This window comes from Scyliorhinus torazame, chromosome 10, assembly GCF_047496885.1.
Source record: "Scyliorhinus torazame isolate Kashiwa2021f chromosome 10, sScyTor2.1, whole genome shotgun sequence".
Lineage (NCBI taxonomy): Eukaryota > Metazoa > Chordata > Chondrichthyes > Carcharhiniformes > Scyliorhinidae > Scyliorhinus > Scyliorhinus torazame.
In genome coordinates, this window is record NC_092716.1 from 225,822,473 (window position 1) to 225,837,560 (window position 15,088).

Here is a 15,088-nt window from a genome sequence, read left to right on the forward strand (position 1 = left end):
TCAGGGAAGGTTAAGGAGGCTGGGGAAGCAATACCTGCACAGAGAGAACTGTCAACAATATGAACTAACATGGGGCCCAGGAAGGAAAATTTAGTGGTCAGCGGTTTAGTTGGAATAGGAACAAGAGTGCGGGAAGTGGGTCTCATTGACAAGAAGAGATTAGTGAGAGCAATTCAGGATAGAATCTAGAGAGAAAGGTGTGAGTTCAGGGATGTAGATGTTCTGTGATGGAGGTAATTTCCCAATAATACTGTAAGTGGATGAGAAAATCTGATGATGAATGGTTAAACCAGTAGTTCACTGAAGACATTCAAATCTGAATCCCTTGGATTTAAGGGAGTGGATAAGAGGTGTATACCAGGGTAATGATTGGGGTGAGAAAAAGTATTTGTTCTAATGGGGACAAGAGCTGTAAAGGCTGTGGTGTGGGTATGATTTGGAAATTCAGTCACTGAAGAAATGTTATGATGAATTGTAGATTTTGGGGGAATTTGAAAGTGCAATGGTAAATTCTGGGAATGGACACGGAATGGTGATCAACAATGGTCCCAATCATCGCAGAAATTACGTCCCACCTTTAAGTTTCACTCTGTTTTCTATTTTCTGTCCAACCCGACTCCACGTAGTCTGACCTTAGTTACGAATCTCCTATGTGGTACCTTATCAAAGGCCCTTTGGAAATCCAAATATATTACATTTTCAAATAACTCAATAAGGTTGGTTAAGTAGTACTTTCCCTTTTGGAATCTGTGGTGACATGTTTTGAGTTTCTAGATGCTTTTCTATTAAATCTTTGAGTTAGGATTCCATTATTTTCCTTACCATTTACGTTAGGCTAATTAGACTTACTCTATCTTCCTTTTTAAATATAGAAATGGTATGAGCTGTTTACCAATCTTCTTCACATTCCTTTTTCTGATGTACAGCATTAGTGTGCATGGATGCAATCCATCTAGAGGGGTTTAGCCTCTCTAAGTTTAATTAATTTATTAATTACCTCCAACTTTCTATCTTAAATGGTTTCATATCCTTGTCAACCTCTTCTAAATGTTATGCTCACCATCCCATATAAATGCTGAAGAAAAACATTTATTTAATATGTCTGCCATTTCACTGTCATTACCTGGGGTTTAACATGTTTTTCTCTCAGTGGTCCTATCCCTATTCTGATTTCTTCGGTGTCTTTTATGTATCCGCAGAATCAGTCACCTGATAATGCAGAACATTAATGTTTCTCAAAAGAGAGACACGTTGCTGAAGCTTTCTGTCTTTCATTCATCACAAATGCAAGCATGCCAAATTTCAAACGATGACAAAAATTTATACTACTGGAGAAAAGGGTGGTGATTGGTTGGCAAATCGGCTTTCATTAGCTGAGATGTTGCCATGGAGAAAGCAATGGGAAACTATAGGTTCCGCATGTGCCCAGGTAATTCAAAAAAGATGCAAAGTTTGAACATATTCCTTTTGTTTGCAGAGAACAGTCCCCTGCGTAGGAATGTATGTCACTTCTAGCAAGTGTAAATGAGCTAAGTTATGAACTCAACTGATTATCTTAAATTGTGTGGTAGACAGAATGTCTTGTTGGACGGACAGCAGCATCCTGCTTGTGGAAACATGGAATACCACTCGCACACCGACTACATAGTTGCAAATGTTAAAGTTCGGGAGTCACAGATTACATAAATAGGTGGTCAAGAACTCATAAATGATTTCAAGGTTGTTTATTAAGTCAGTTAAGAAGCAACAGTTTATGTCAGGGTATGTTAATTATATTGCTAGGAAACACATGTAGGGCATTGTTTAATTAAGTACTTGGTGCACATATAAATAGGGACCCTTCTGTGACCGATGGGCGCCGCCGGGACTGGTGTGCATCACCCCCAGGAATACATTTTAATTTGAATTAGTTAAGTTTCCTTTTGATATTTTATTTCAGTTATAGTCCCTTCCAGGGGCTGTCAGCCTCTCTAATATGTTTAATTTACTGATTATTGGTTTCATTAAAAGAGCATAGATAGGGTCCAGCTGGAACACTGACATTTGTGAGGACAGTTGTGAGACTGAACAAAGTCGATAAAGTCGCTTGGTTAAAAAAAAAGCTGTCTTGGTTTCAACTTCACCAACCAATTTGAACCCTGTTAACAGTTTATATATGATGCATAAACTAAGTCGATAAGAATAGCCTATGACGTCCGGGTGCGGCGATGACCAGCTGAGTCGCACGTTTCGGCAGCTCCCGGTGGAACGGACCTTTGGGCTCTTAATAAGAGCCCCAACGGCAATTTTAACGGCTAAAAGTACTGTGCGGCGAACCAGAAGGGAATCCCCCCTGGATACGGATGAAAAAAGGAGAGGAAGGTGGCCGGATTGCGGTGGATCCTTTAGAGCAGCGGCAAGGAAGGCAAGCAAAAACCAAGATGGCGTCGGAAGGTGGCAGTTTAATATGGGGCCCAGAACAACACGAGTTTTTGAAACGATGCGTGGAAGAACTCAAAAAGGAAATGAAGAAGGAGCTGTTGGCCCCGATATTACAGGCGATCGAAGGGCTAAAGGAGGAGCAAAAGACCCAGGAGCGGGAGCTTCGGGTCGTGAAGGCAAAGGCTGCCGAGAATGAGGACGACATACAGGGCCTGGTGATGAAGACGGAGATGCACGAGGCACACCATAAACGATGTGTGGAAAGGCTGGAGGCGCTGGAGAACAACGCGAGGAGGAACAACCTAAGGATTCTTGGTCTTCCTGAAGGTGCGGAGGAAGCGGACGACGGGGCATATGTGAGCACGATGCTGCACTCGTTAATGGGAGCGCAGGCCCCGGCGGGTCCGCTGGAGGTGGAGGGAGCATACCGAGTGATGGCGCGAGGACCGAGAGCAGGAGAAATTCCTAGAGCCATAGTGGTGAGATTCCTCCGTTTTAAGGACAGAGAGATGGTCCTTAGATGGGCAAAGAAAACTCGGAGCAGTAAGTGGGAGAACGCTGTGATCCGCGTATACCAAGACTGGAGTGCGGAGGTGGCGAGAGAGGGCGAGCTTTAATCGGGCCAAGGCAGTGCTTCACAAAAAGAAGATAAAATTCGGAATGCTGCAACCGGCAAGACTGTGGGTCACATATCAAGGGAGGCACCACTACTTTGAGATGGCGGGTGAAGCGTGGACTTTTATCGTGGAAGAAAAATTGGAATGAGCGGGTTATTAAAAAAAAGAACGTTTGAAACAAAGTGGTGGGGCGAGTATGGGGGGTGAAGAGGGGGGTAAAAAAGGGGGGAAAGAGGAGTTTTATGTTATTAATCCTGCGATGTGGTAACTTTTCTCTCTTCCACAGGAGGTGGTGGGGGGAGGAAAGGAGGTGGAAGAGATGAGGCGTTGGCCATTGGGGGCGGGGCCAAGGGGGAAGCGCGGGCTCGGTTCCCGCGCTATGATAATCATGGCGGGAATAGGGAAGCAGGAAGGAGGGGGCGTCGCACGGTGCGAGCCGAGGTCACGGGGGGAAGCCGAGGTCGGCCAGAGTTTGCTCACTTCTGGGAGCAACATAGGGGGTGTAACTACGCTAGTGGGGGATCTAGCGGGGGGGGTGGGAGGGGGGAATTATTGGGCTGCTGCTGGGGAGAGGGGGGAGCTGGTATGGGGTGGGATGGGCGGGGGGGCACCGCCTGGGGGGGACACAGCTGCGTGGGAACCGGGTGAGGAGCTGGTAAAAGGGGATGGCTAATCGACAAGGGGGGGGGGGGTAAAAAGCCCCCCAACCCGGCTGATCACGTGGAACGTGAGAGGGCTGAACGGGCCGATAAAGAGGGCACGGGTACTCGCACACCTTAAGAAACTTAAGGCAGACGTGGTTATGTTACAGGAAACGCACTTGAAACTGATAGACCAGGTGAGACTACGCAAAGGTTGGGTGGGGCAGGTGTTCCATTCGGGGCTAGATGCGAAAAACAGGGGGGTGGCTATATTAGTGGGGAAGCGGGTAATGTTTGAGGCGAAGACTATAGTGGCGGATAGCGGGGGCAGATACGTGATGGTGAGTGGCAGACTACAGGGGGAGACGGTGGTTTTGGTAAACGTATCTGCCCCGAACTGGGATGATGCCAATTTTATGAGACGTATGCTAGGACGCATCCCGGACCGAGAGGTGGGAAAGTTGGTAATGGGGGGAGATTTCAATACGGTGTTGGAACCAGGGCTGGACAGGTCGAGGTCCAGGACTGGAAGGAGGCCGGCAGCAGCCAAGGTGCTTAAAGATTTTATGGCGCAGATGGGAGGAGTAGACCCGTGGAGATTTAGCAGACCTAGGAGTAAGGAGCTTTCGTTTTTCTCCTATGTCCACAAAGTCTATTCGCGAATAGACTTTTTCGTTTTGGGAAGGGCGTTGATCCTGAAGGTGAGGGGAATGGAGTGTACGGCTATAGCCATTTCGGATCACGCTCCACATTGGGTGGACTTGGAGATAGGGGAGGAAACAGAAGGGCGCCCACCCTGGAGAATGGACATGGGACTAATGGCAGATGAGGGGGTGTGTCTAAGGGTGAGGGGGTGCATTGAAAAGTACTTGGAACTCAATGATAATGGGGAGGTCCAAGTGGGAGTAGTCTGGGAGGCGCTGAAGGCAGTGGTTAGAGGGGAGCTGATATCAATAAGGGCACATAAAGGAAAGCAGGAGAGTAGGGAACAGGAGCGGTTGCTGCAAGAACTTCTGAGGGTGGACAGGCAATATGCGGAGGCACCGGAGGAGGGACTGTACAGGGAAAGGCAAAGGTTACACGTAGAATTTGACTTGCTGAAAACGGGTACTGCAGAGGTAGTGGAGGAAGGCACAGGGTGTACAGTACGAATATGGGGAGAAGGCAAGCAGGTTGCTGGCCCACCAATTGAGGAAAAGGGGAGCAGCGAGGGAAATAGGGGGAGTGAGGGATGAGGAAGGAGAGATGGAGCGGGGAGCGGAGAGAGTGAATGGAGTGTTCAAGGCATTTTATAAAAAATTATACGAAGCTCAACCCCCGGATGGGAGGGAGAGAATGATGGGCTTTCTGGACCGGCTGGAATTTCCCAAGGTGGAGGAGCAGGAAAGGGTGGGACTGGGAGCACAGATTGAAATAGAGGAAGTAGTGAAAGGAATTAGGAGCATGCAGGCGGGGAAGGCTCCGGGACCGGATGGATTCCCAGTTGAATTTTACAGGAAATATGTGGACTTGCTTGCCCCGCTACTGATGAGGACCTTTAATGAGGCAAAGGAAAGGGGACAGCTGCCCCCGACTATGTCTGAGGCAACGATATCGCTTCTCCTAAAGAAGGAAAAGGACCCGCTGCAATGCGGGTCCTATAGACCTATTTCCCTCCTAAATGTAGACGCTAAGATTCTGGCCAAGGTAATGGCAATGAGGATAGAGGATTGTGTCCCGAGGGTGGTCTATGAGGACCAAACTGGGTTTGTGAAGGGGAGACAGCTGAATACGAATATACGGAGGCTGCTAGGGGTAATGATGATGCCCCCACCAGAGGGGGAAGCGGAGATAGTGGTGGCGATGGATGCCGAGAAAGCATTTGATAGAGTGGAGTGGGATTATCTGTGGGAGGTGCTGAGGAGATTTGGTTTTGGAGATGAGTATGTTGGATGGGTGCAGCTGTTGTATAGGGCCCCAGTGGCGAGTGTGGTCACGAATGGACGGGGATCTGCATACTTTCGGCTCCATAGAGGGACAAGGCAGGGATGCCCTCTGTCCCCATTACTGTTTGCACTGGCGATTGAGCCCCTGGCAATAGCATTGAGGGGTTCCAAGAAGTGGAGGGGAGTACTTAGAGGAGGAGAAGAACACCGGGTATCTCTGTATGCGGATGATTTGTTGTTATATGTAGCGGACCCGGAGGAGGGGATGCCAGAGATAATGCGGACTCTTCGGGAGTTTGGAGAATTCTCAGGATATAAACTGAACATGGGGAAAAGTGAGTTGTTTGTGGTGCATCCAGGGGAGCAGAGCAGAGAAATAGAGGACTTTCCGCTGAGGAAGGTAACAAGGGACTTTCGTTACTTGGGGATCCAGATAGCCAAGAATTGGGGTACATTGCATAGGTTAAATTTAACGCGATTGGTGGAACAAATGGAGGAGGACTTCAAGAGATGGGACATGGTATCCCTGTCACTGGCAGGGAGGGTGCAGGCAGTTAAAATGGTAGTCCTCCCATTGTGGATGGGAAGTTCGCAAGTCTGGGAGCGTTGACCGAGAAATATGGGTTGCCCCAAGGGAATGCATTCCGGTATATGCAACTGAGGGCTTTTGCGAGGCAGAAGGTGAGGGCATTCCCGCAGCTCCCGACGCATGAGGTGCAGGACAGAGTAATCTCAAAGACATGGGTGGGGGACGGTAAGGTGTCAGATATATATAGGGAAATGAGGGACGAGGGGGAGATTATGGTAGATGAGCTGAAAGGGAAATGGGAAGAAGAGCTGGGGGAGGAGATTGAGGAGGGGCTGTGGGCGGATGCCCTAAGTAGGGTAAACTCATCGTCCTCGTGTGCCAGGCTAAGCCTGATTCAATTTAAGGTGTTACACAGGGCGCATATGACTGGAGCACGGCTCAGTAAATTTTTGGGGGTAGAGGATAGGTGTGCGAGATGCCCGAGAAGCCCAGCGAATCACACCCACATATTCTGGTCATGTCCGGCACTACAGGGGTTCTGGGTGGGGGTGACAAAGGTGCTTTCGAAAGTAGTGGGGGTCCAGGTCGAACCAAGCTGGGGGATGGCTATATTTGGGGTTGCACAAGAGCCGGGAGTGCAGGAGGCGAGAGAGGCCGATGTTTTGGCCTTTGCGTCCCTAGTAGCCCGGCGCAGGATACTGTTGATGTGGAAGGAGGCCAAGCCCCCGGGGGTGGAGACCTGGATAAATTACATGGCAGGGTTTATAAAGCTGGAACGGATTAGGTTCGTCCTAAGGTGATCGGCTCAAGGGTTCACCAGGCGGTGGCAACCGTTCGTCGAATACCTCACAGAAAGATAGAGGGAATGGAAAAGAAGAAGGCAGCAGCAGCAGACCGGGGGTGGGGACCAGAAGGAGTCTCAGGGTTATTAATATATATGTATAATATGTATAGGTCGTTGCTATAAATAATTGTATATTGGACTGTTAAATCATATTTTTGGAGAGTGTTTATCTGAGACAAGGCAGTTGCCATTTAGTTTTAGTTATGTATTATTTATTCTTTGTTTATAAAACAGGTCATTGTTATTTATACTGTTATATTATTGTGTAAAGGATACACAATGTACTGTGATGGTTGACCAAAAATTTTCAATAAAATATTTAAAAAAAAAGAATAGCCTATGACCCATGACAGCTGAGAACAGTTTACTGATCCCAGATGACAAACGCATGGATGATAGTGTATTGATCTCTGTAGCTTGTGGCAGCATCATTCTACTCAATAGCTCAAGTGTTAGGAAACTCTTTCCCCAGTCTTCCTCCATTTTTTTCCAATCTTCTTCCAGCTAAAGATGACAGCTGCCTGACAAGTCTGCCCCCCCCTCTCCGATCACCCATTACTCGATCACAATCACTTGTTCGAACGCTTCTCACCAATAAACAAAAGACATGTAGGCCACTTTTTATTTGTTAGCCCTTACCAGACACTTGCAGAGTAGGTACGAAACGTCATCCTATCAACTTGGGAATGGCAACTTGGAAGCCTGAATCGGGAGATCTTGACATTTCTAGAGATTGTTTATGAATTTTTCCAGAGACATGAAGAAAATAGTTTATCTGCCAAAATGGCCTTATGCTGTGCCTACCAATTCCATTAAGGTCCTGATAGACTACGGGGTAAAGTACTGAAAGAATCTGCTAATCAGTTTAAAGGAGTATTTACACAGTTATTTCAATTGTTATAGGATATATGTACAGTTCCAAAGATTTGGAAAGCATCAACAATCGCACTGTGCCTAAGAAGCTAGGAGTCAAATCATTGAAATGTTTAGACCTGTGACTCTTGCTTCTTTATTGGCTAAATGTATGGAGAGAATCGTTAATAACCACCTCACTTTGTCTGTGTCAGATTATCTTGATCCACTATAATTTGTTTCTCAAGCACATAGGGGAACTGAAGATCCTACCCTTTCTCTATTGAACCTGATAAGTAATCACCTCCAGCACCCAAAATCTTTTGTGAAATGAAATGAAAATTGCTTATTGTCACAAGCAAGCTTCAAATGAAGTTACTGTGAAAAGCCCCTAGTCTCCACATTCTGGCGCCTGTCCAGGGAGGCTGGCACGGGAATGTGCATGTTTAATTTATTGATTTTAATTCAGCATTCAATACAATGCAAATTCACATCCTTTCACAAAGGCTGTTTACCTTAAACGTGAATGAGGGCCTAATTCATTGGATATGGGATTTTCTTACTGCTCGCCTTCAGCATGTTATGAACGGCTTTTTATCTGATGAACTTATTTTAAACTCAGGTGCTCTTCAGGGCTGTGTCTTGTCACCTCGGTTATTTTCCATGTACAGCAACCAGATAAGAATTAAGGGAACTAATACTAATTTAAGTATGCAGGTGATATGGTTTTGGTGGGATTATTTTTAAGAGAAAATGACAATTGAAGGAAATTACTTTGAATATGTTGCCATCTTCAGAAATGGTGTCAATTGAGTACTCTGCAGAACAATGTAGATAAACCCAAAGAGCTACTTTTATATAGCAATGGCCTGCATATGTGTGAATCTCTGTATCTTAATGATCAACCGATAGAGGTTGTAGCGTGTTTGAAACATCTGGGAACATATATAGATCAGAAGCTAAGCTTCAGAGAGAATACCGACTGTATCTTTAAAAAGGCTAGTCAGCATCTGTTTTTAATTTCAAAACTGAAAGATTGGAGTGAGTCAAGATGTTTCAGGGAAGTTTTACAAAAGTCTGGTGGAGAGTGTTTTAACATTCAATATGACAGTCTGGCATGGTAACCCGAGTGTGAAATGCAAAAGTAAACCGGTCAGAATTGTCAACACCGGTAGACAGCTGACATAGCTCGATAATTTATTTAACAACACAGTAAAGAGGAAAGCCATCATCGGTGATCCCTCTCACTCTTTATATCATTAATTTGAAAGGCACCCTTCGGGCTGACGCTTTAGAATGCCTACTGATGGAAAAATCAGAAAACTGGGTTTTTGTTCCCAATGCCATAAGCTTATTCTATAACAAATGTAAATTTAACTTGCTGTTTTTATTTTAACTGCTGTGAATGCTTTAATGGCAAGAGTGCAATGTGTAATGTTTGTATGGTATGGATGTATGTTCTATATGCGCAAATGTATGAATGTTGGTATACATGAAATATTTAATGTTTTTAACTAATGACTGTATGATTATATATTCTACTGGAGGGGAAACCAAAGACAAATTTCCACTTTCGCGTGAACAATAAAGTTCTGTTCTATTTTATTCTATTCTATTTTATCTTATACTAATTCCGAGGAGCATCATTGATTAAAGGTCCCATTTCTTATTGGATGAATGGTTAGCTGAACCTGGGGCGGGATTCTCCCCTACCTGGCGGGGCAGGGGGGTCCCGGTGGGATAGAGTGGCATGAACCACTCCGGCGTCGGGCCGTCTCAAAGGTGCGCACCTTTAGGGGCCATGCCCTCACCTCTAGGGGCTGGGCCCGTGCCGGAGTGGTTGCTGTCCTGCCGGCTGCCGTGGAAGGCCTTTGGCGCCACGCCAGCCGGGGCTGAAGGGACTCCGCCAGCCGGCGAAAGTCCGCGCATGCGCGGGGGCGTCAGCGGTTACTGACATCATCCCCGCGCATGCGTGAGGGGTCACCCCCCCCCCCCCCCCCCCAAGGCCAGATTGCCCCATGCCCCCCCAGGACACCGGAGCCTGCTCGCGCCACCTGGTCCCACCGGTAAGGAAGGTGGTTTAATTCACGCCGGCGGGACCGGCATTACAGCAGCGGGACCTCGGCCCATCGCGGACCGGAGAATCGCCGGGGGGGCGGGGGCCGACCGGCGCGATTCCCGCCCCCGCCGAATCTCTGGTGCCGGAGAATTCGGCGGCATTCACGCACCCCCCCCCCCCCCCCCGGCGATTCTCCGACCCGGCGGGGGGGGGGTCTGAGAATCCCGCCCCTGTTGTTCAGTCTTTTGCAATACTTTGCCCTTCCAGGCAATTTTAGGTGCACCCCGCACTTCTCAACCAAAATCTTTACTGCTAGATGTGGGCATTCGTGATTGCAGTGTGCTAATAGCTACACTAACAACTAATTTAAGCTAATCACTCCAAACTCATAATGTGGGGGTTTGCTGGAAGTGACATCCATTCATATGCAGGGACTGATCTCTGAAAACAAAAGGAATATGTTTATGCCTTGTACATTTTTTGAATAATCCAGAAGCACAGGAGCTTATAGATCCCTTGGCTTTCTCCATGGAAATACTTCATCCAGAGTCGACTTGGCATCAATCAGCAGCCTTTCCTCCAGTTATTTAAATTGTCGTGATCGTTTGAATTTTGATTTTCTGGTGTTTTCCCTGATGTGTGCAACATGATTTGGTAGCATGTCTCTCTTCTCAGCAATATCTGTAGAATACTATACTATTTCTTTACATATTATTTGACAATTTAAGTTTGTAATTTCTCTGTACCTTCCTCATTTTTATTTTTTGGCTTCTTTTCTAACCTTTCCAGTTTGTCATCCTCTCCTTTTTTGAATAGGTATTTAATGTATGTCTTCTTCTTTAGTCTCCGTATTTCTTTATTCACCCAAGATATAACATTATTGGCTCATTTGTTCTTACTTTTTATTGGGGTATATTTCTCCTGGACTCATCATTGATTTAAATGTTCCCCAGTGCTATTATAATAGTCAATAAATTTTACTCTAAAGTCTTTCAAATATTACCACAATTGAGTTAAATAAGGTAAATTCTGAGTTAATATGGAATTCTACAATTTTTTCGGTACATTATTTTGTCAAGTCAAATTCTTTCTTCATTTTGATGAGTGGCTTTGCTCATCAAAGTCAGGGATGTCTGATGAATGGAAGTTTTACCAAATTTTTGGCAACAATAATCAACCTACAACATTCACAGATCAAGTACATAATACGTTGCAGTAAATTAAGATCCCCCTAGAAGAGACTCCCCATTATATCAGTGTGAAGTCTTAATTTCCAATACGGCAACATCTATCTTCCCACATTAATGGCAATGTGCCAGATCCTGAATGATGTTATGATGTAGATTCATAGCTACTCTGGAATTAGGTTAAGACTGTGCATTTATATTTAGGACTTTTACAATCAGATTGGTAACTCGGGCATGCTCCACCATTTGATAAGATCAAGGCTGGTTTGATTATGTCTTCAACTATACTTTCCTGTCTACTCTCTTTGTCCCTTTTATTTTTTGTAATTCTTTTAAAAAAATTATTTACATTTTTCCAATTAAGGGGCAATTTAGCGTGGCCAATCCACCGACCCTGCTGGGCTGTGGGGGTGAGACCCACGCAGACATGCGGAGAATATGCAAACTCCACACGGTCAGTGACCCAAGGCCGGGATCAAACCCTTTTCCTTGACGCCACTGCGCCACCGCTAACCACTGCTCCACTGTGCCGTCCGCTCCTTTGCACCGGTTCAATTGATCTAACGCAGCCTTAAAAATATTCAGTGATCCTACCTCCACTGCTTTCTGGGGGGAGAGATTTCCTCAGTTTACCAACCGTCAGGGAATGAAATTCTCCTCATCGCCATCTTTATTTGGAGACCCCTTTCTTTAAAGTGTATCCCCTAATGCTCATCTCTCCCAGAATGGGAAACACCTTTATAGACTTTTATCCCTTTAACTTTTATCAGCCTTTTATCCTTTTAATCCATGATTCACTCCCATGTCAGAGAGATTAAAGGATCGCTATCCATCCAGAGTTCATAGAATTTACAGTGCAGAATGTTTAATATTTAAGCCATAAATTTGGAAAATACCTGCTTCCCTTTCCATTGGCTCCAGGTACAAAATTAGAGATCACTTATGATAAATTAATTTACAAAATGAGAGCATTTTAGTACTAGTATTGCTGTAGGGAGGGAGGCGCACCAGCTATTGATAAAGCCACAAGACGCTGTGCCCTTATTACGTGAGAAAGTCCCAATCTAGGGTTGGGGAAACAAAATCAGTTATAACAGCCAATCATAAAGCAGTATCTACGGTAGTATGCTCCAGTTCAGTACTTTCGTTCCAGCCAAAGACAGCTTTATGAAAAGAAGATGACATTCATTGGAAATAGAGGGGTGAAAAGGTTTAAGGGGAGATATTCCTGGGTCAGTGCCCAGGTGCTTGGACACATGAAATATCAGAAAGGAAGGTGGGTTGGTGCATATTTCTGTAACAAAATATACTCAATCATCCCTCCATTAATGCAAGTGGGAACAGAAGGATGGTTGATGAGTGGATTTTCAGATTTTGCTGTACTCGGGCAAATCAGACCCAGGAAAATCACTTCTTAAAAACCATGTGTTGTCTATTTTGCCGTAAAGTATCTATTGTGACACTTTTAAATGTTTTCATATGGTTACAATTTATCCCATTACTATCAACAGAGACTTAAGTATACTGAGTAATCGGTTATGGACAATGATGTGGAGATGCCGGCGTTGGACTGGGGTGAGCACAGTAAGGAGTCTTACAACACCAGGTTAAAGCCCAACAGGTTTGTTTCAAATCACTAGCTTTCGGAGCACTGCTCCTTCCTTAGGTGAATCCTGAGGAATGTGGTTATGGACAAAATAGCAAACAGGCTACCTAACTTTAGATACAATCATAAATCTTTTTTGAATAAATGCCACCTACTAATAGCAAAGTGAGCAATAACATTAAGAGGAAAATATCCCTTCAAAATGGTTTCTTTTTAGGACCAGAAGGAGATGGATTGCAGAATCTGGTACTTGCATCTGAAATAGCCTCAAAATGACATAAAGCTGTACTGCTTACTGTTGGCCAAAATGGCGCTAAACCTTAAGAAAATTTAAAATCAATATATCTCCTCTCTACTTTGGAGTTAATCTTTCAGCGTACGGGTAGCAGAGGGTTCATAAACTGCACTTGAATTGGGAAATGGACTCAATGAAATTTAAGTTAATTTATCTTAATGCTGCACATTAATGGCAGAATGTATTAATAACAGATAGAGGGCAAATTGCAGATGTATTGCTGTTTACTAAAAATGTATAATGAATCTCGCAACATTATACTTCATGTTGGAAAACAGGCCAGTAAGATAGTTGTATAGAATGGCATTGGTGAAACGCCAAAAGCACAATGAAATTAAATTGGAAAGGTTCACATTTGGTTCCTCCATTCCGCTAAGTGCCTGATCTCCGCTATCCTGTTGTGGGAAGGTGCTTAAGCAGGGAGGAGGGAAGTTAGCTACTGTTTACATCCCTCAGAGCATTGCTGGCTAAAACATGGGAGCATAATATACTTTCTTTGCCACAAGCATACACAGACCAGTGGGCCCACACAGGAAAGAGGAAAATATAAAAGGATTGGATATCCCCAAGGAATGTAAAAGAACAAAAATGCTGAAAAGATTTCCAATAATCTTTGTAGGCAGGTTATTTCAGTGATAAAGTACAGGGCATAAAATTAGGTTACACAGCAGGCTCAACAATAGCAGACGGGTTTTAACTGAACACCATCACACTATCGCTTGATTAGGTGCATAGGCAAAATTCTCTACGGATATATTTGACCAATATTGCACTGATTTTATGACAAAATATAAGCTGTTTAACTTTTAATGGTTTGCTAATAAACATTATGTACCTTAAGTATTATCCTGTAATTAAACACCGAGAAATCCATCTGCTACATTCAAAATACTGCATTTCCCCGCCCCCCCCCAGTTTTCTCCCCAAATCTCCCGCAGGCATTCATTGGTGCGAGAGTACAGTTCCATAGGTGCCTGTAAGCCTCTCGTACTTCATCCAGGTGGTCATTCGTCAAGACTGAGCTCAGACATTGCATACTGTCAAACTATTTCATCATGGAACACATTTGCCCCAGTTTGCCCTCACCCAACTCCACACACCGCCCCTCACCCGACCAATCAGCAGGAAAATGGCTGGCTCTTCTTTTCCCCTCCCCCGCCCAGGAATGCTAATTGCTGCATGAGTTGAAACAATAACACCCAGAGGAGGCCAGTAAAGTGACTGCTTTCAGATAGAAAAGTAAGATCATCCTGACATCTTCCTAAACTCTGAATGTACTTTCGGCACATTTAGTAACAGTTTGAGGTATGTAAGAAATATCTTAAAGGGACAGCGACATGTACTTGTTAGTATCCATTGCCAGACACGGCAGAGCCAATGATGAGTATTTAGTGTGCAAGGACGCTAATGCAACAGTGGGTTAAATATCGAAAAGAAGCCCATGCACACCAACACAAGTTACAGTGTGATGCCGTTCGGATCTAGCTAAGAGTTTAGACAAAGAGAGCAAAAAAGAAACTATCAGTGCACTAGAAGCTTTTTATTTTTTACCCATGAGCAGTCGCCGTTTCACCCGCTTGTCCACATCAGTTACTGACGTGGCATTGTATTCAGAGTTCTCAATTGCAGCCTCAGCCTTTTCTATAATACAAGTAAGCACAAAATATATTGCAATTGGTCAAACCAAAGAAGAAAAAATTTTTTTTAAATTATGTATGTGGAAAGGCATCTAAACAATGCTTTTCTCTCTTTATCGCTTTGCCTTCCACATTGCATCACCAACTATTAAAAACAGAAAGAACTGGAAACGTACAGTAAAGATGTTGCAGTTGGGACCGTTTTCTTTCCAACATTTAGAAACCCGTTGTGCATTTCCAGCATTTCCTGCTCTTATTTCAGCTTTCTTGGTCTTTCTTTTTATCTGTGGTTTACAGCAATACATTTTCTTATGTTACTCATTCTGTTTTCTTGAGTACATGTAGCAGCTAGCCTTCTCTTTTGTTTTCACAGTCAGGCTGTAAATGAGGGCGGTCAAAAACTCACAGCTATGCAAAAAAAAACTGAGCTGGGAATCAAACAGAACGAGCATTCACAAGCAACAGAAAGTGCATC

The 15,088-nt window shown here is 44.6% G+C and overlaps 1 protein-coding gene across 12 annotated transcripts in view; it reads right to left on the minus strand.

The window, feature by feature from the left end:
- scube2 (signal peptide, CUB domain, EGF-like 2) overlaps positions 1-15,088 on the minus strand; it is a 239,031-nt gene that overhangs the window by 136,288 nt on the left and 87,655 nt on the right. For 10 of the 12 annotated variants that reach the window (XM_072466495.1, XM_072466505.1, XM_072466504.1 and 7 more), the window contains exon 7: positions 14,528-14,617. The exons of the other annotated variants lie outside the window; for them this stretch is intronic. In XM_072466495.1, the coding sequence (XP_072322596.1) occupies positions 14,528-14,617 (90 nt within the window). The remainder of the gene's footprint in view (positions 1-14,527; positions 14,618-15,088) is intronic. 12 annotated transcript variants of the gene reach the window in all.